The sequence below is a fragment of the Diplotaxodon limnothrissa genome, linkage group LG23, assembly GCF_057381915.1.
Source record: "Diplotaxodon limnothrissa isolate DT_005_m linkage group LG23, D_limnothrissa_male_GT1.1, whole genome shotgun sequence".
NCBI classification, from domain to species: Eukaryota; Metazoa; Chordata; class Actinopteri; order Cichliformes; family Cichlidae; genus Diplotaxodon; species Diplotaxodon limnothrissa.
Genome location: NC_140617.1, coordinates 28790742 through 28803044, shown reverse-complemented (window position 1 = coordinate 28803044; position 12303 = coordinate 28790742). Strand labels below are relative to the sequence as shown.

Genomic DNA, 12303 nt, shown 5'->3' with positions numbered 1-12303 from the left:
ATAATGAGAAATACGACCATAACAACATAAAACTGAAAGTCCTAAATGAATAACTCTACACATATAATTTTAACAGCTAAAGCTCAAAATCATTAACGCTGAATAAAAATTCTGGTCATCTTGTTTACCTGATCAGAGTGTTGCAGAGCATTAGAGGGAGGGTTATCAATGAGACCCCTGAGCAGGCACAGCATTGACAAAATGATCCTTTGTCCTCCAGGCGTGTGACACTCCGCTGCACCCTCTGGGTCAGCTGCTGGAGACCCTGGTGGCGGTCTACAGGATGACCTACGTGGGTGTTGGCGCCAACCGTCGGCTCCTACATCAGGCCGTCAGCGAGATTAAATCTTACCTCAACCACATCTTCCTGATTGTCAGGTAGTCACTGTGAATGGATCCAATGTCCTTCATGTCTGCATAACAGCCAAGATAGCCTCATAATGTCCTCAGGCTGTCAGTAATGCGGAGAGGAGGGGGAACTGTGAGATGAGCTTATTGATTTCAAAGGCAAATAAACATTTCTCTAGATGACTCTACACGATTTTATTGTATGTTTTTCTTTGCTTTGGTTCAGATTTTTATTCCCAGACCTGCCAGAAGAGGGCGGTCTAATCCCAGAGCCGACCACCAACCTGCAGGAGAAGAATGAGCCCAATTCTACTGATGCCCTGCCGGAGTCTCCCAAACCTGCGTAAGGATGGATCCACGTCCCGCTGCTGCCATATCTCCGGTGAGCGGGCTCTGGTTATTAACGACTTCCTCCATGTGTTTGTGTTTCAGCCGCGTGGTGAGCAGCTCGGCTCTGCTGCTTCCTGTCCTTCTGCCCCGTCTCTACCCGCCGCTCTTCACCCTCTACGCCCTGGACAAGGAGAGAGAGGACGACGTGTACTGGGAGTGCGTCCTGCGCCTCAACAAGCAGCCCGACCTCGCCCTGCTCGCCTTCCTGGGCGTCCAGCAGTACGTCAGAGCTGAACATGCGGCTGTAGAAGAGTTTGTTTTTATTTTATGCAGATCCATAAATACTACTACTTCTTCTTCTTCTGTTTTCCTCCTGTCAGAAAGTTTTGGCCTGTTTCCATCCCAGCATCTTTGCCTGCGCCTGGCGAGAAGCAACTGGTATCATTTTGTTCATATTTTCCAAAACTAGCTCAGATGTTTTGGGGCTGTGCTGACATTGATTGTGTTTGTTAATTTCCTTTAACTTGTTTTGTTTTGGATTTTTTTCTTTTTACTTAATCTTAATCTTAAGTTAAATATTTGCTAATTTACACATGACACTGTTAAAGACAATTCATCTCAAAGGTAAAAGATCCTGTTTAGTTCATTTTTATGATGGGTTTAAACTGATAGTGATCTCTCAGTTCAGTCTTTTAAGTCTCCTTACTGTTGTTAAGAATTTTATTTCTGTAGTACTTTTTTAAAGACAAAGGGGGTGAGGGGATGTTGTTTGCATCCATTATTGTTATAAAGATGTAAAGCGTGTTTGTTCTGCTGTGCGACTTGTCCAGGTCATCTCCAGCACCAAAGACGCCTGCTTTGCTTCTGCAGTGGAAACACTACAGCAGATCAGGTACGGCTCCATTCAACGGCTTCTAATACTTTTAAAGAAAATACAGCAGAGGGGAGGGGCAGTGGTTGGTTCCTTCATCCTTCATCTAGAAGTCCTCTTTTCTTTTGCAGCACAACTTTCACGCCATCAGACAAGCTGCAGGTGATCCAGCTCACTTTCGAGGAGATCACACAGGAGGTCCAGGCGCTTCTGAAGCAGGACTTCCTGTGGTCCATGGACGACCTCTTCCCTGTCTTCCTCTATGTAGTACTACGAGCGCGGTGAGCATTGAACCACAGAAAAAGCACAGTAATGCACACATTTACAGAAATAAATGGCGAAAATGAGGTGTGGGCAGAAACACAAGCAGTGGAGAATGGCTTAAAAAAAACTGCAAGGGCTTTTGCTATTTTTGTAAGCATAACCAAAAGTTTTAGGTTTCAGCTTCTTAAATGTGGAGGTTGTTCTACGTGATGGTGGGGAAGGCAATTTTAGTCAATAATACTGCTGTTCAACTTATTCAAAGACCTACACCCATCCCAGCTGCTCTCAAATGACTTGACAGTTGTAGCAGATCAGTGACATGCTTCACAGAACGGAGTTTGCACTATAAACATGAGAAAATGTACACTCATTGGCCACTTCATTAGGCACACCTGATCAACTGCTCATTAATGCAAATATCTAATCAGCCAGTCGCATGCTTGTATGGAGACGTGCTCGAGTTCAAACTGAGCATCAGAATAAGGAAGAAGGATCACTTCAGTGATTTTATGTGGCATGGTGGTTATTCTGAGCATTTCAGAAACTGCTGATCTAGATTTTCCCCAACACATATTTTGGTCTCTAGAGGTCTGAAAAAGAAAATAATCCATTGAGCAGCAGTGAAAATGTCTTGCTGATGCCAGACTCCTTCAAACTGATAGTAAAGCAACAGTAACTCAATTAACAACTTGTTACAACCACACCAGGTGCCACTCCTCTCAGCTACTAACAGGAAACTTTGGCTACAAATCCCTCAGTCTCACCAAAATTGGACAATAGAAGACTGGAAAAACATCATCTGGTCTGATGAGTCTTGGTTTCACCAACATTACAGTCAGAATTTGGCCTTACTGCCTCATATCAATGTGTCAGGACCAAAATCTCTAAGCAATGTTTCCAGCACCTTGTTGAATCTATGCCATGAAGAGTGAAAGAAGCTCTGAACCAAGAAGAGGGACAAACCTTGAACTAGGAAGGTGTACCTAATGACTTTGTGGTATGCGAGTGTGGAGCATATCCCCATGCAGTACACACATACACATGAGAAACAAATGTCTTGGATTGTCTTTTAGCACAGAGTGAGTCATTTTATATTTGTCAGATAATCCATCATCAAACATGGTCAAGAGGTTCAGCTCAGTGGCTGAAATGAGTGAAAATGAGGCAGAGCAGAAGAGCTAGTGGCTACCATTTGCTAGGTCCACATATGGCACCTCATGGTGGACTCTTTTAGCGTCACAGCCTTGGTACAATACGAGAAACTGGACATGACGAGCAAGGAGCAGATCTGACTCAAAGGTTGGCTTTTTTTTTCTTTCTCTCTTCAGTATCAGGAACCTCGGTTCTGAGGTCAGTCTGATCGAAGACCTGATGGACCCCTGCGTCCAGCACGGAGAACACGGCATTATGTTCACCACCCTCAAGGTAACGCACATGCAGCTCACGCTGCTTTGTCTGCAAGCGTTTCAAAACTTTTAGGTCACTCAGGTATCTCTCCCCCTGCAGGCCTGCTACTACCAGATCCAGCATGAGAAGGTCACTTAAGACGAGACTGCTGCTAAGTCCTCGGTGACCTTCATGCTGCTGATTTTCCACTCCCCTCCTCTCAGCTCCAGTAGCCGGGCATGAGGATGACTGACAGGGAGGAGGAGGGGTCATAAGAACAGGTCGTCGAATGCTGCTTGGACACATCCCGTCACAGACCCTCCCTCCCTGAAACACTCATCATCCACAGGTGATGAAGGTAGAAATGTCGCCGTGATGACAGACGCGAGCACAGTCGCACCATCCATGTGGGTGGAGTTGGGGAATAAAGATGACTGTTATTAAATCACCTTTAGCAGGGAGGGAGTGCAAAGTTTGTCTGTGGGATACCGGACCTCATTTTTTCTCCTTAAAATTTTTAATCTTAAAAAAAAACAAACAGTAAATCTGGAAACATGAATTATTTTCAGTGAAAGCTACATGAAGAGGAAGTAACTCTATAAACTGTGGATTCATAAACTTTATAATCTGAGATGGATGCCTACGGTTAGTGGCTGTTAGGCACTGCAGGGGGGGAGCCGGTCCTGAAGGAAGGTTTTTGGGTTTTTTTTGTTTTTTTTTCTTTTGCAAGTAAAACTGACACTTGTTCAAAGTTTCTTTGGAGAGGATTTATCTGGGCAAGCTGACTGCCCATTTTCATACTGTATTTAAAGAAAGAACGTGTTACAGCATCAGTGAACGGACCTGAATCTAAACAGTTGCTTATAAAGATTTTTTTTATTTCTTCATTTGAAGCGCAAGCTTCAGCCGGATTGTTGACTTGAAAGCGTACTCACACGTCCTCTGAACATAACCTCAGACTGTTACATTTAAAATGCGTATCCTTCCTCTGGCCTTTAGTGCATACATTATTAGGTGTCTGTTTTTTGGGGGATATCAGCTGTAGAGATGCTCAACTTGTGGTGCTCAAAGCAGCAAAGCAAATGCGTTTAAATATCTTGTAAGTAAGACTGAAAAACTTTTTGTTTCACCTCATCTCTCCTCACATCACTGTCACTCACAACAGCTGCTGACTTGATGAGGATTTAGTTGCTTTTCATGCCATTTAAAAGTGGTATCTAAGGTAAAATCAAAAGCAACTTCACCACCACTTTGGAGTATTTGGCTCAATTACAGAAGCACATTTGCGATCATGTGGGTCTTTACCTATCTGTGATCTGCAAATACCTGAACTAATTTTCTGACATAGCATCAAAACAGATCCTGAAAAGACTTTCTGGAAAAAGCTTAATTTACTTCCTGCTTCTGCTAACACCAGCATGTTACTGGTTACAGAGCCGTCACTTTAATCGTCTACACAGCAGGTTCTGTTACCATTAACGAGGCTTCAGAAATGAGGTCTAATTTTAGAAATCATGATCTGGGTATTTTAATAAAATGGTGGAACTATTTTCTTTGACCACCTACAGACCAAACAAGCTAACATCAGAGCTCAGCCAAGCGGCTGCCGTCCATGTTTGTCCTGTCATATGATACTTATCGACTTAAAAAATAAAATCGATTTGGAAATGTACAGGGATCCATTTCCAGGTGTACTGGGAGCAGTGGTGGTTGGAAGAACGAACATAGTTCCTGTAGTCTAGAAATTGATGAGTTTTCAAGACTTCTTAATGCCTTGAGCACCACAAGGTGTACAGTGCCACCTGGTTTGTTTTATGTTCATAAGATTAAAGATAAGACTTATACCTTTAGAGGAAACAATAAAAAAAAAACAACCAGCACTGCAGGCCAGAGGAAAAATATGTATTTAATGTTTTCTTTTGTTTTTTTTTTAAGATGAGCTTTTCATTATTCAGTCCACAGAAATGTCTTTTCATTGACAGCGTTTTGCAGGAGGTGTCTTTGGTTTGTATTTCTGAGCCCAGTGTTCGCAGGACAGTCTTACAGCTCTGCAAGGTGGTGGTAGGAAGTGGAAATTTGGCGCTTTTGGAGAACCTGTGTTGCTCTTTATTACAGTCTTATTTATTAGTCTCACTAATAAAAAAATAACGATTCGAATCTTTAATCTTAGGAGTTGAGGACAAGATGTGGTTTTTTTTTTTTTTAAATGTTATTCCCAAAAAAGCTGAAAATTCCTTCTGCTTTTTAGAGATAAAAGTTTTGTTTTGTTTTTTTACAGTACAATGACAGTGACGTTGTACAATTCACTTATATTGTATTAACGCTACCTGACGGTTTGTTTCCACTCTTTCTTACCACCTGAGAAGCTTTCTCGTTCATCACTGCTTCATTTTGAGCAACTAGCCATCCACTTCCTCGCTCTGTGGTTACACTTTTTAGCTTTATGCAAATCAGCAGTGTCTGTAACCTTTCCCTAATGTGAAGACATATTTAGCATCTCCTTTGTTCATTTCTTGTTTGAAATGTTTGCAGAAACTCATTTTGCTGGATTGTTTGTAGAAATCGTCCTTTAGCAGTATGCAGAGACGTTTGATTTGTATGCTGCAGGAAGCTGCAAATATCCTGACAGTGTTTCTATTAATCATGTGGAGGCAGGCCACACAGCCAAGGAAGGAAACTAACCACCAGCTAAAGGTCTAAACCTCACTGATCTGCAAAATAATCAATGCAAGCGGTCCAATGTGAATTCTGATTTAATCACAAGAAGGACAGAAATGTGTATTTTGCCTTTTGCGAGTGATGTCTGAGCCGAGAAGCAGGCCGCTTTAACGTTGCTGTTATAGATATAATAGAGTTCAAAGCTTCACACCATCTGCTAATGCTGCCCCCCACCCCCAACCATCAGGCACTGTTGCTTACTTGTGATCTGCGTCACACATGCCACTTTAAAAAGGGATTAAGAGGGGATTCTTCCTTTTGTTGCTGTTCATGCCCTGGTCTGATAGTTTCGACAATAGAAATAGCAGCAGATCAGAGGTAAAGCCGCTGCTCTCACCCTGCGGGATATTCGAAAATCAAGCAGAAAATTGTTTGTCAGAGGTTGTAAAATTTAAACCTGCTCATGGGAACTTCTTATACTGTTGAACCTAAACTGATATGTGATGATGTTGCTGCTTGTATCTGAGGTGAAGTGTGGTCCTCACACGTGCAGTAAAAATCATTTTATAATCTTCCGTCTGTGTTCATGAGCCCAAATGTGCTCGACCCTCGTGGAAATGAAGCAGTATTGTCTTTTTTTCGAGTTCACCGAGTTCATCCCTAGAATGCATCCTACACACTTTAGCCTTTGGGTTTAACATTTATTTGATGTTTAAGCCAGGCTCTGTTCTTATTTCACTGACTAGAGAAGGCGCCCTCGGGTGTTCTTCAGCATCATCTCTTGTATATTTTATTCAGCTTAAATTTGAAGGCTGACATGATTCACTGCTGCCTATGAAAACAGTTTTTTCTGACAGTGACGCGGCTGACTTTGAAACCAGATTACTGATGTAGTGGTTGTTCACACACTGACTGACTTTATTTAGTCCAGACTGAGTGGAGTGTTTTTGTGCTAAGTGTAAACTGAAGGAAGCGCTGATGTTTTAAACCCTGCAGCTGGTTAACCAACTGCACCAACGGCTGTTTTGTCAACGGGCCCACCTGTGTCTTTTGCACAATGTCAAACGTGTTGTACTTTTAATTGATGACAAAGGGCAATAAAATCATTTTGGTGGAAATCCACTTAGGTGTTTTGCCTCCATTGTCTGTCTTCCTTCCTTCCTTCCTTCCTTCCTTCCTTCCTTCGCACCCACTTATCGTGGAGATGTTGCTGCAATCAGGCTACTCGACTCAGCTACAGTGACTTTTGTGGGAGGTGAATGAATTCTTCTGCAAGACATTTCTGGCTCGAGTCCCTACGAGAGGACCTGGGTGCTGTGGTGGAAAAGCAGCTAGTGATTGAAAACTTGTAAATGAAAATGCTATTCTACAAGGTAAAGTTTTCCAAATTTGAGTGTGTATATATATTTTTTAATGAAATTTTTAATTAAAATGCAATAATCCAGTTCTCTTATTTAAAATAAAATCATATGGGCTTCCTGTGTGCAAATATAAATAGAAAATTTTATGTTTTTTATAAGTTATATCACACTGTACAGTCTAAAGTACTGAAATGGTAATTTATTTATTTTTTATTAAATTTGAAAATTTAAAAAATAATTATATTTAAGTCCCAATGAAAAGCCTGAATCTCATGCTTTTTGTAACGTGTTGATGGGTCAGCCACAGTCAAGCATTCACACGCTGTGCATCACTGGCAAAAGTTACGTCTGTTGCATACTAGCTCTCATGATTGCTTCTGCAACTTTATCATCTTGTGAGATGGGGTGTAAAATTTTGTGAAGAATTCATGATTAATAAAAAAAAGCTCTCCTGTTACAGGCACCACAGGCTGCTAAAATGTAAACTTCTTTTCTTTTTGCTAAACTTGGCAACGTATTTATTTTCACATACATGTGAATGTTAAAAGTAACCCAGCAAAAATTTGGATACTGTATTGGAATAATAATAACGATAGTCATGTTCCACATCAAATATATAACATTTCATTGAATATACATTTTAGTTGTATTTTTTTAAAATCCGTTTTAAATTGCACATATAATTTAGTAAAACAAAATGCGTGTCATTTTCAGCCTTTTCCTTAAACTGGAATTTATCCGTATGCCTGCTGTTGCATCTTTTTTTTTTTCCTTTTGTACAAAGTGGTCAACTTCACACATAATGAGATGAAAAATATAGAGGAGCAACCCTGCATATATATACTCAAAATGATATTTTAATATAATAAAAAATATATTCTCAGTAATTGCAATATTTATATTTTATTTAAAAATTTGTAACAAAAAATCTGAACACAAGAAAAAAATGACAATCCTACAGAACTGATTGTAAAATACTGTCACTTGTATGTACAATCTCAAATAACCATATACATGTTTGAGATTTTTTTAACTTGAAATTGCAACTCACAATCTTACATCCTCCACTGTCAAACAGGTAACTGTCAAGTTGTCCTCACAGAGAAAAATAAGGAATTACAAACACAAAACAAGGAAAAGTACATTTTAAGGAGTGATTTGAAAGTAGATGGTGGGTTTAGGTCCTCTGCTAACTGTGGGAAAATTTTGGAGGTTCTCAGTAAATTTGTATTGTAGGTGGAATCAAGTCCATGCTCATAATAAAAGATTTCTTTCTATATAGTGCTGTGCAAAAGTCTTGACCCACCCTTCATTGTTTGTATTTTGATTTAAGTTTTTGTTGTATGTTGCTCAGAAAATGGTGCAGTGATTTAATAAAACATGTAAACATACAAGAGCAAAAACAATTCATCCAATTTTAACAAGCTTGAAAATCAATATTTGTGTGTTTGGCATTATTTTCATGCTAAAGAAGGAAACCGTCACCAATCAGATATTTTTAAATGGTATTACACGGGTGATCAAAATCTAATGGTGCTTGTGTGGTTCCTCTCTCCTGACCTCCCCTGTTCATACTGTACATATCTCTCCATCAGACCAGAGTTTCAATCCAGTTCTTATGTAATTTGGCATACTTCAGCCTTTTATCCCTGTTTCTCCTCCTTAAGAACAGTTGGGTTCTTTGCTAAGTTGTCTGTTATGTGTAAACATGACACTGGCTCATTTATTGAGCTAGGTGCCTTTTTTATGCCTGAATGATTCTTAGTGTTAAGGGGCTTAAACAAACAAACAAAAAGATTCCTCTGAAAATGTTCAGATACAAGGACTGGACTAAAAAGAACAGAAAAGCTTTTATTTTTAAGCCAAATGTTCTTCAAGGAGCCAGAAGAACTATACCTCAAGACTACTACAAAAAATAAATAAATAATCAAAATATTTGTACACAATACTGTCTCACTGTGTTTAATCCAGTGTAATGAGTGTGGTGCATTTGATCCTTTGATTTTGGTAAAGTTACTGAGTTTTAAATGAGCTGGATGCCGGAGGTGGAATTCAAGAAATTTTCAACAGTCCAAACACGATGAGAAGAAGGCATGTTCTGTTTGCGATGGAAAATATTTTAATGTGCAACATTTCTTAGTTGGAGACCTTGGTCATCACACCCAGGGTACAGGTGGAATTCCTTGTGATCGAGGACAGATTCTCCTTTCAAGTTTAATGAAAGGACCTCAACTTTGGAAACTGATTGGTTAAGGAAGTAATTAACATCATATAGACAAGCAATAATATTGAACGAGGGGAACGTATAGTGGTGTATCATCTGTATAACAGCGGATGATAATCTGTACTTGCAGATTATCTGATCCAAGGGAAGTAGATGGAGAATAATAACAATGTGATAGACTTTAAAAAATTAATAATTATGGTTCATACTTGTGGATGTGTCTAATGAGGTATTTTGTTTTAGGTACTTCATTGTCAAGTATAAAAATATATACTTTTGTACTTTCACTTAAGCAAATTGGAGTCTAAACTGTCTTTTTTCAGTACTTCTTAAACAGTTACTCACTATAACTGTTTTTGTAGGAAAGGTCATAGTTGGAAGGTATTTTGAGAAGATTTTCACTTTTAATAACAGATGTTCCTTTTTTACAGGTCAAAAAGAGCTTGTTGCATGTCAAGGGTGGCTCAATAAATCCCACTGGCATCACTGCTCTTTTTTTTCTGCTGGAAGGGGTAAAATCCATCCGGCGTATCCAGATCCTTAAACAATAATCTCAGTGTTTTGGGTACAATGAGATGCCTTAGACCTGTTTTCATGTGGAGGGAGGGGAGATCTTGTTGATTTTCAGTAGGAATTGGATTACCAATCAGGAGATTATATTCACTCCTGCCAGATTTTTTTCTTCCCCCAGCTGGTGAGGAAGATTATCTGATTCTTTAATTACTCTTTTAGGTCTTTTTCAGCCTTAAAACCTGCTACCTCTGTGTCCTTTGTTGACTTTCCCGATGGTTTATTGTAGAAAAAGTGCAATGTAACATTCATAAACTCTCTCGTTTCTCTTGAAGTAACTGCTTCTCCCTTTTCTTTCAGCCCTCCTCCGTGTGTGTTGATAGAAGCTGAAAAAGTTAAGAAGATTTGGCAGCTCAGCAGCAACCAGCCAGCCAGTGAGGGAGGAACAGGTTTCCGGTGGCCAGAGGCAGGCGGCTCACTTGCCTGGGATTAAGTGGGATCGGGAGGGATTACAGCCCTCCCTCCCTCTCTCTCTCTCTCCCGTTCAGCTCGATGAAAGCGTAGCGCTCTGTCTGCTCTCCTGGGAATATTTTCCCATCATATAAACATTTACCTGCTGCTGTGCTGGAGCTGACACCGGCAGGAGGAGGGTGACGGCGCGAGGAGTCCTCGAGGCTGCAGGTGTAGCGGTAAGCTTCACCAGGGTTGATTTGTTTGAAGAGAGGAGGGCTTGGATTGGAGGAAGGCCACAGGGATCATCCCGGATAGGTGTTTACTCCTTGAGGAGATCCTACTGGTTTATTCCTTAAAAATATCCACTTTTCCAGCAGCTATTTGCTCTGTCACGTCTGTCTACCCTCACCCTTTCACTAACTTCACCCTCACAGTGGCTATGTGAGTATTTACAGACATATTGGGGAAACAAAGGCAAAAAACTCCTCTCAGCATTATTCTTTGGTTTTATTATTCGTGTCAATATTGAGATGATTTATAAACTCTGTATTGGCAGCTGCTGTCAGGTGTGCCTTCAAGCACTGATCCTGTTCGCGCTGGCTGCTGGAGCTGTGGTTGCACCTCTGCATGCTCATAAATGTGGTCCTAAAAGTTTTAACTGCACGTTTCACAGATGTTTTGCAAATTAACTGAAAGTTTGAACAAATCAAGTCTGAACCTGATTATGTGTGTAGAAAGGTTTTAATGTCATGCATGTAGACGATGAAATCACCTAAAGACCAGCATCATCGAACGTTTTGGGGAATGAAAAGGGTGCTGCATGTATTTGTGCTTCTGTCAAATTTTGACATTATGGTTTTTGGTTGTTAGGCTGCTGTACAGTGTAGGGCATCTGCGGACCTTTTAAAAGTGACAAATTTAAAATCTTTAACCTTCTAACATCCACCAGATCACCTGTGACCCATGTCGGTTCAGGGCTGATTTAATGTCCATCTAATGTCCACCTCTAACTCTGACAGAAAAACTGTGACAAAACTAACAAAAGAACAAAAATCTTATAAACAGTTCATTGCATAATGACTGAAACCAGCCCACTGAATGAACAATGGGCTGGGAGGTCAGTTCCTTGATCATATAGGTTGGGGAAACGTTTCTCCCACTGAAAACGCTATGTCCAGATGAACAGAATCAACCTTTTGACACAGTTTATCATATTCTGATGGCTGCTTCCAGCAGGATAACACAACATGTCACAAAGCTCAAAATCATCTCAAACTGGAGGAGAGGAGGAGATTGGCATCATGGATGTGCAGCCAACAAATCAGCAGTAACTGTTTGATGCTGTCATTTCAACATGGTCCAAAAGTTTCCAGCAACTTGGACTTATTTTTTGGGCAACAAAAGAATCAATGCTGTGCCAGGAAGAGTTAAAGCAAGTCTGAAGGTAAAAGGACATCCAATTCATGCATATCTGGGTTAGGTAAGAAAGGCGTAAATCTTACTATAGCCACGTTTGATGTGGTGTGTTTCCTTCCTGATGGATGGTACTGTCTAAATATTCATGTACTTCACTTGGAGAGCTAGGGATATCGTAGACTCTATACAGGGAAGTCACAGTAAACTGAAGGCAGTTGGAGTTGTTGTAGTGTTATTAGTACATCTGTATTGTCTTTTTTTTTTTAATGCAAACCTCTTTTCTGTGCCAGAGCTCAGTTTTAGCAATAAACATTTAACAAGACTTCAGATTCACTCAAATAAACTATTTGTTCTTTTCTTTTCTTTTCTTTTCTTTCTGAATATTTGACTTTTTAGCCCTAACCCTAAAATAGCTGTGGGTGATCTGGTGGATGTTAAGAAGTGAAGCTCATCTTTTAAAGCTGTACCAGCAGACCTTGTGA

At 40.2% G+C, this 12303-nt stretch overlaps 1 protein-coding gene across 2 annotated transcripts in view; it reads left to right on the top strand.

Annotated features, from left to right (window-relative positions):
- Positions 1 to 5413, top strand: part of als2b (alsin Rho guanine nucleotide exchange factor ALS2 b) — a 30197-nt gene extending 24784 nt beyond the window's left edge. For both annotated transcript variants that reach the window (XM_085348854.1, XM_085348853.1), the window contains exons 27-34: positions 221 to 378; positions 575 to 691; positions 781 to 957; positions 1059 to 1116; positions 1509 to 1570; positions 1681 to 1830; positions 3142 to 3238; positions 3320 to 5413. In XM_085348854.1, the coding sequence (XP_085204980.1) occupies positions 221 to 378; positions 575 to 691; positions 781 to 957; positions 1059 to 1116; positions 1509 to 1570; positions 1681 to 1830; positions 3142 to 3238; positions 3320 to 3358 (858 nt within the window). In that variant the 3' untranslated portion in view covers positions 3359 to 5413. The remainder of the gene's footprint in view (positions 1 to 220; positions 379 to 574; positions 692 to 780; positions 958 to 1058; positions 1117 to 1508; positions 1571 to 1680; positions 1831 to 3141; positions 3239 to 3319) is intronic.
- The last annotated feature ends 6890 nt before the right edge of the window (positions 5414 to 12303 follow it).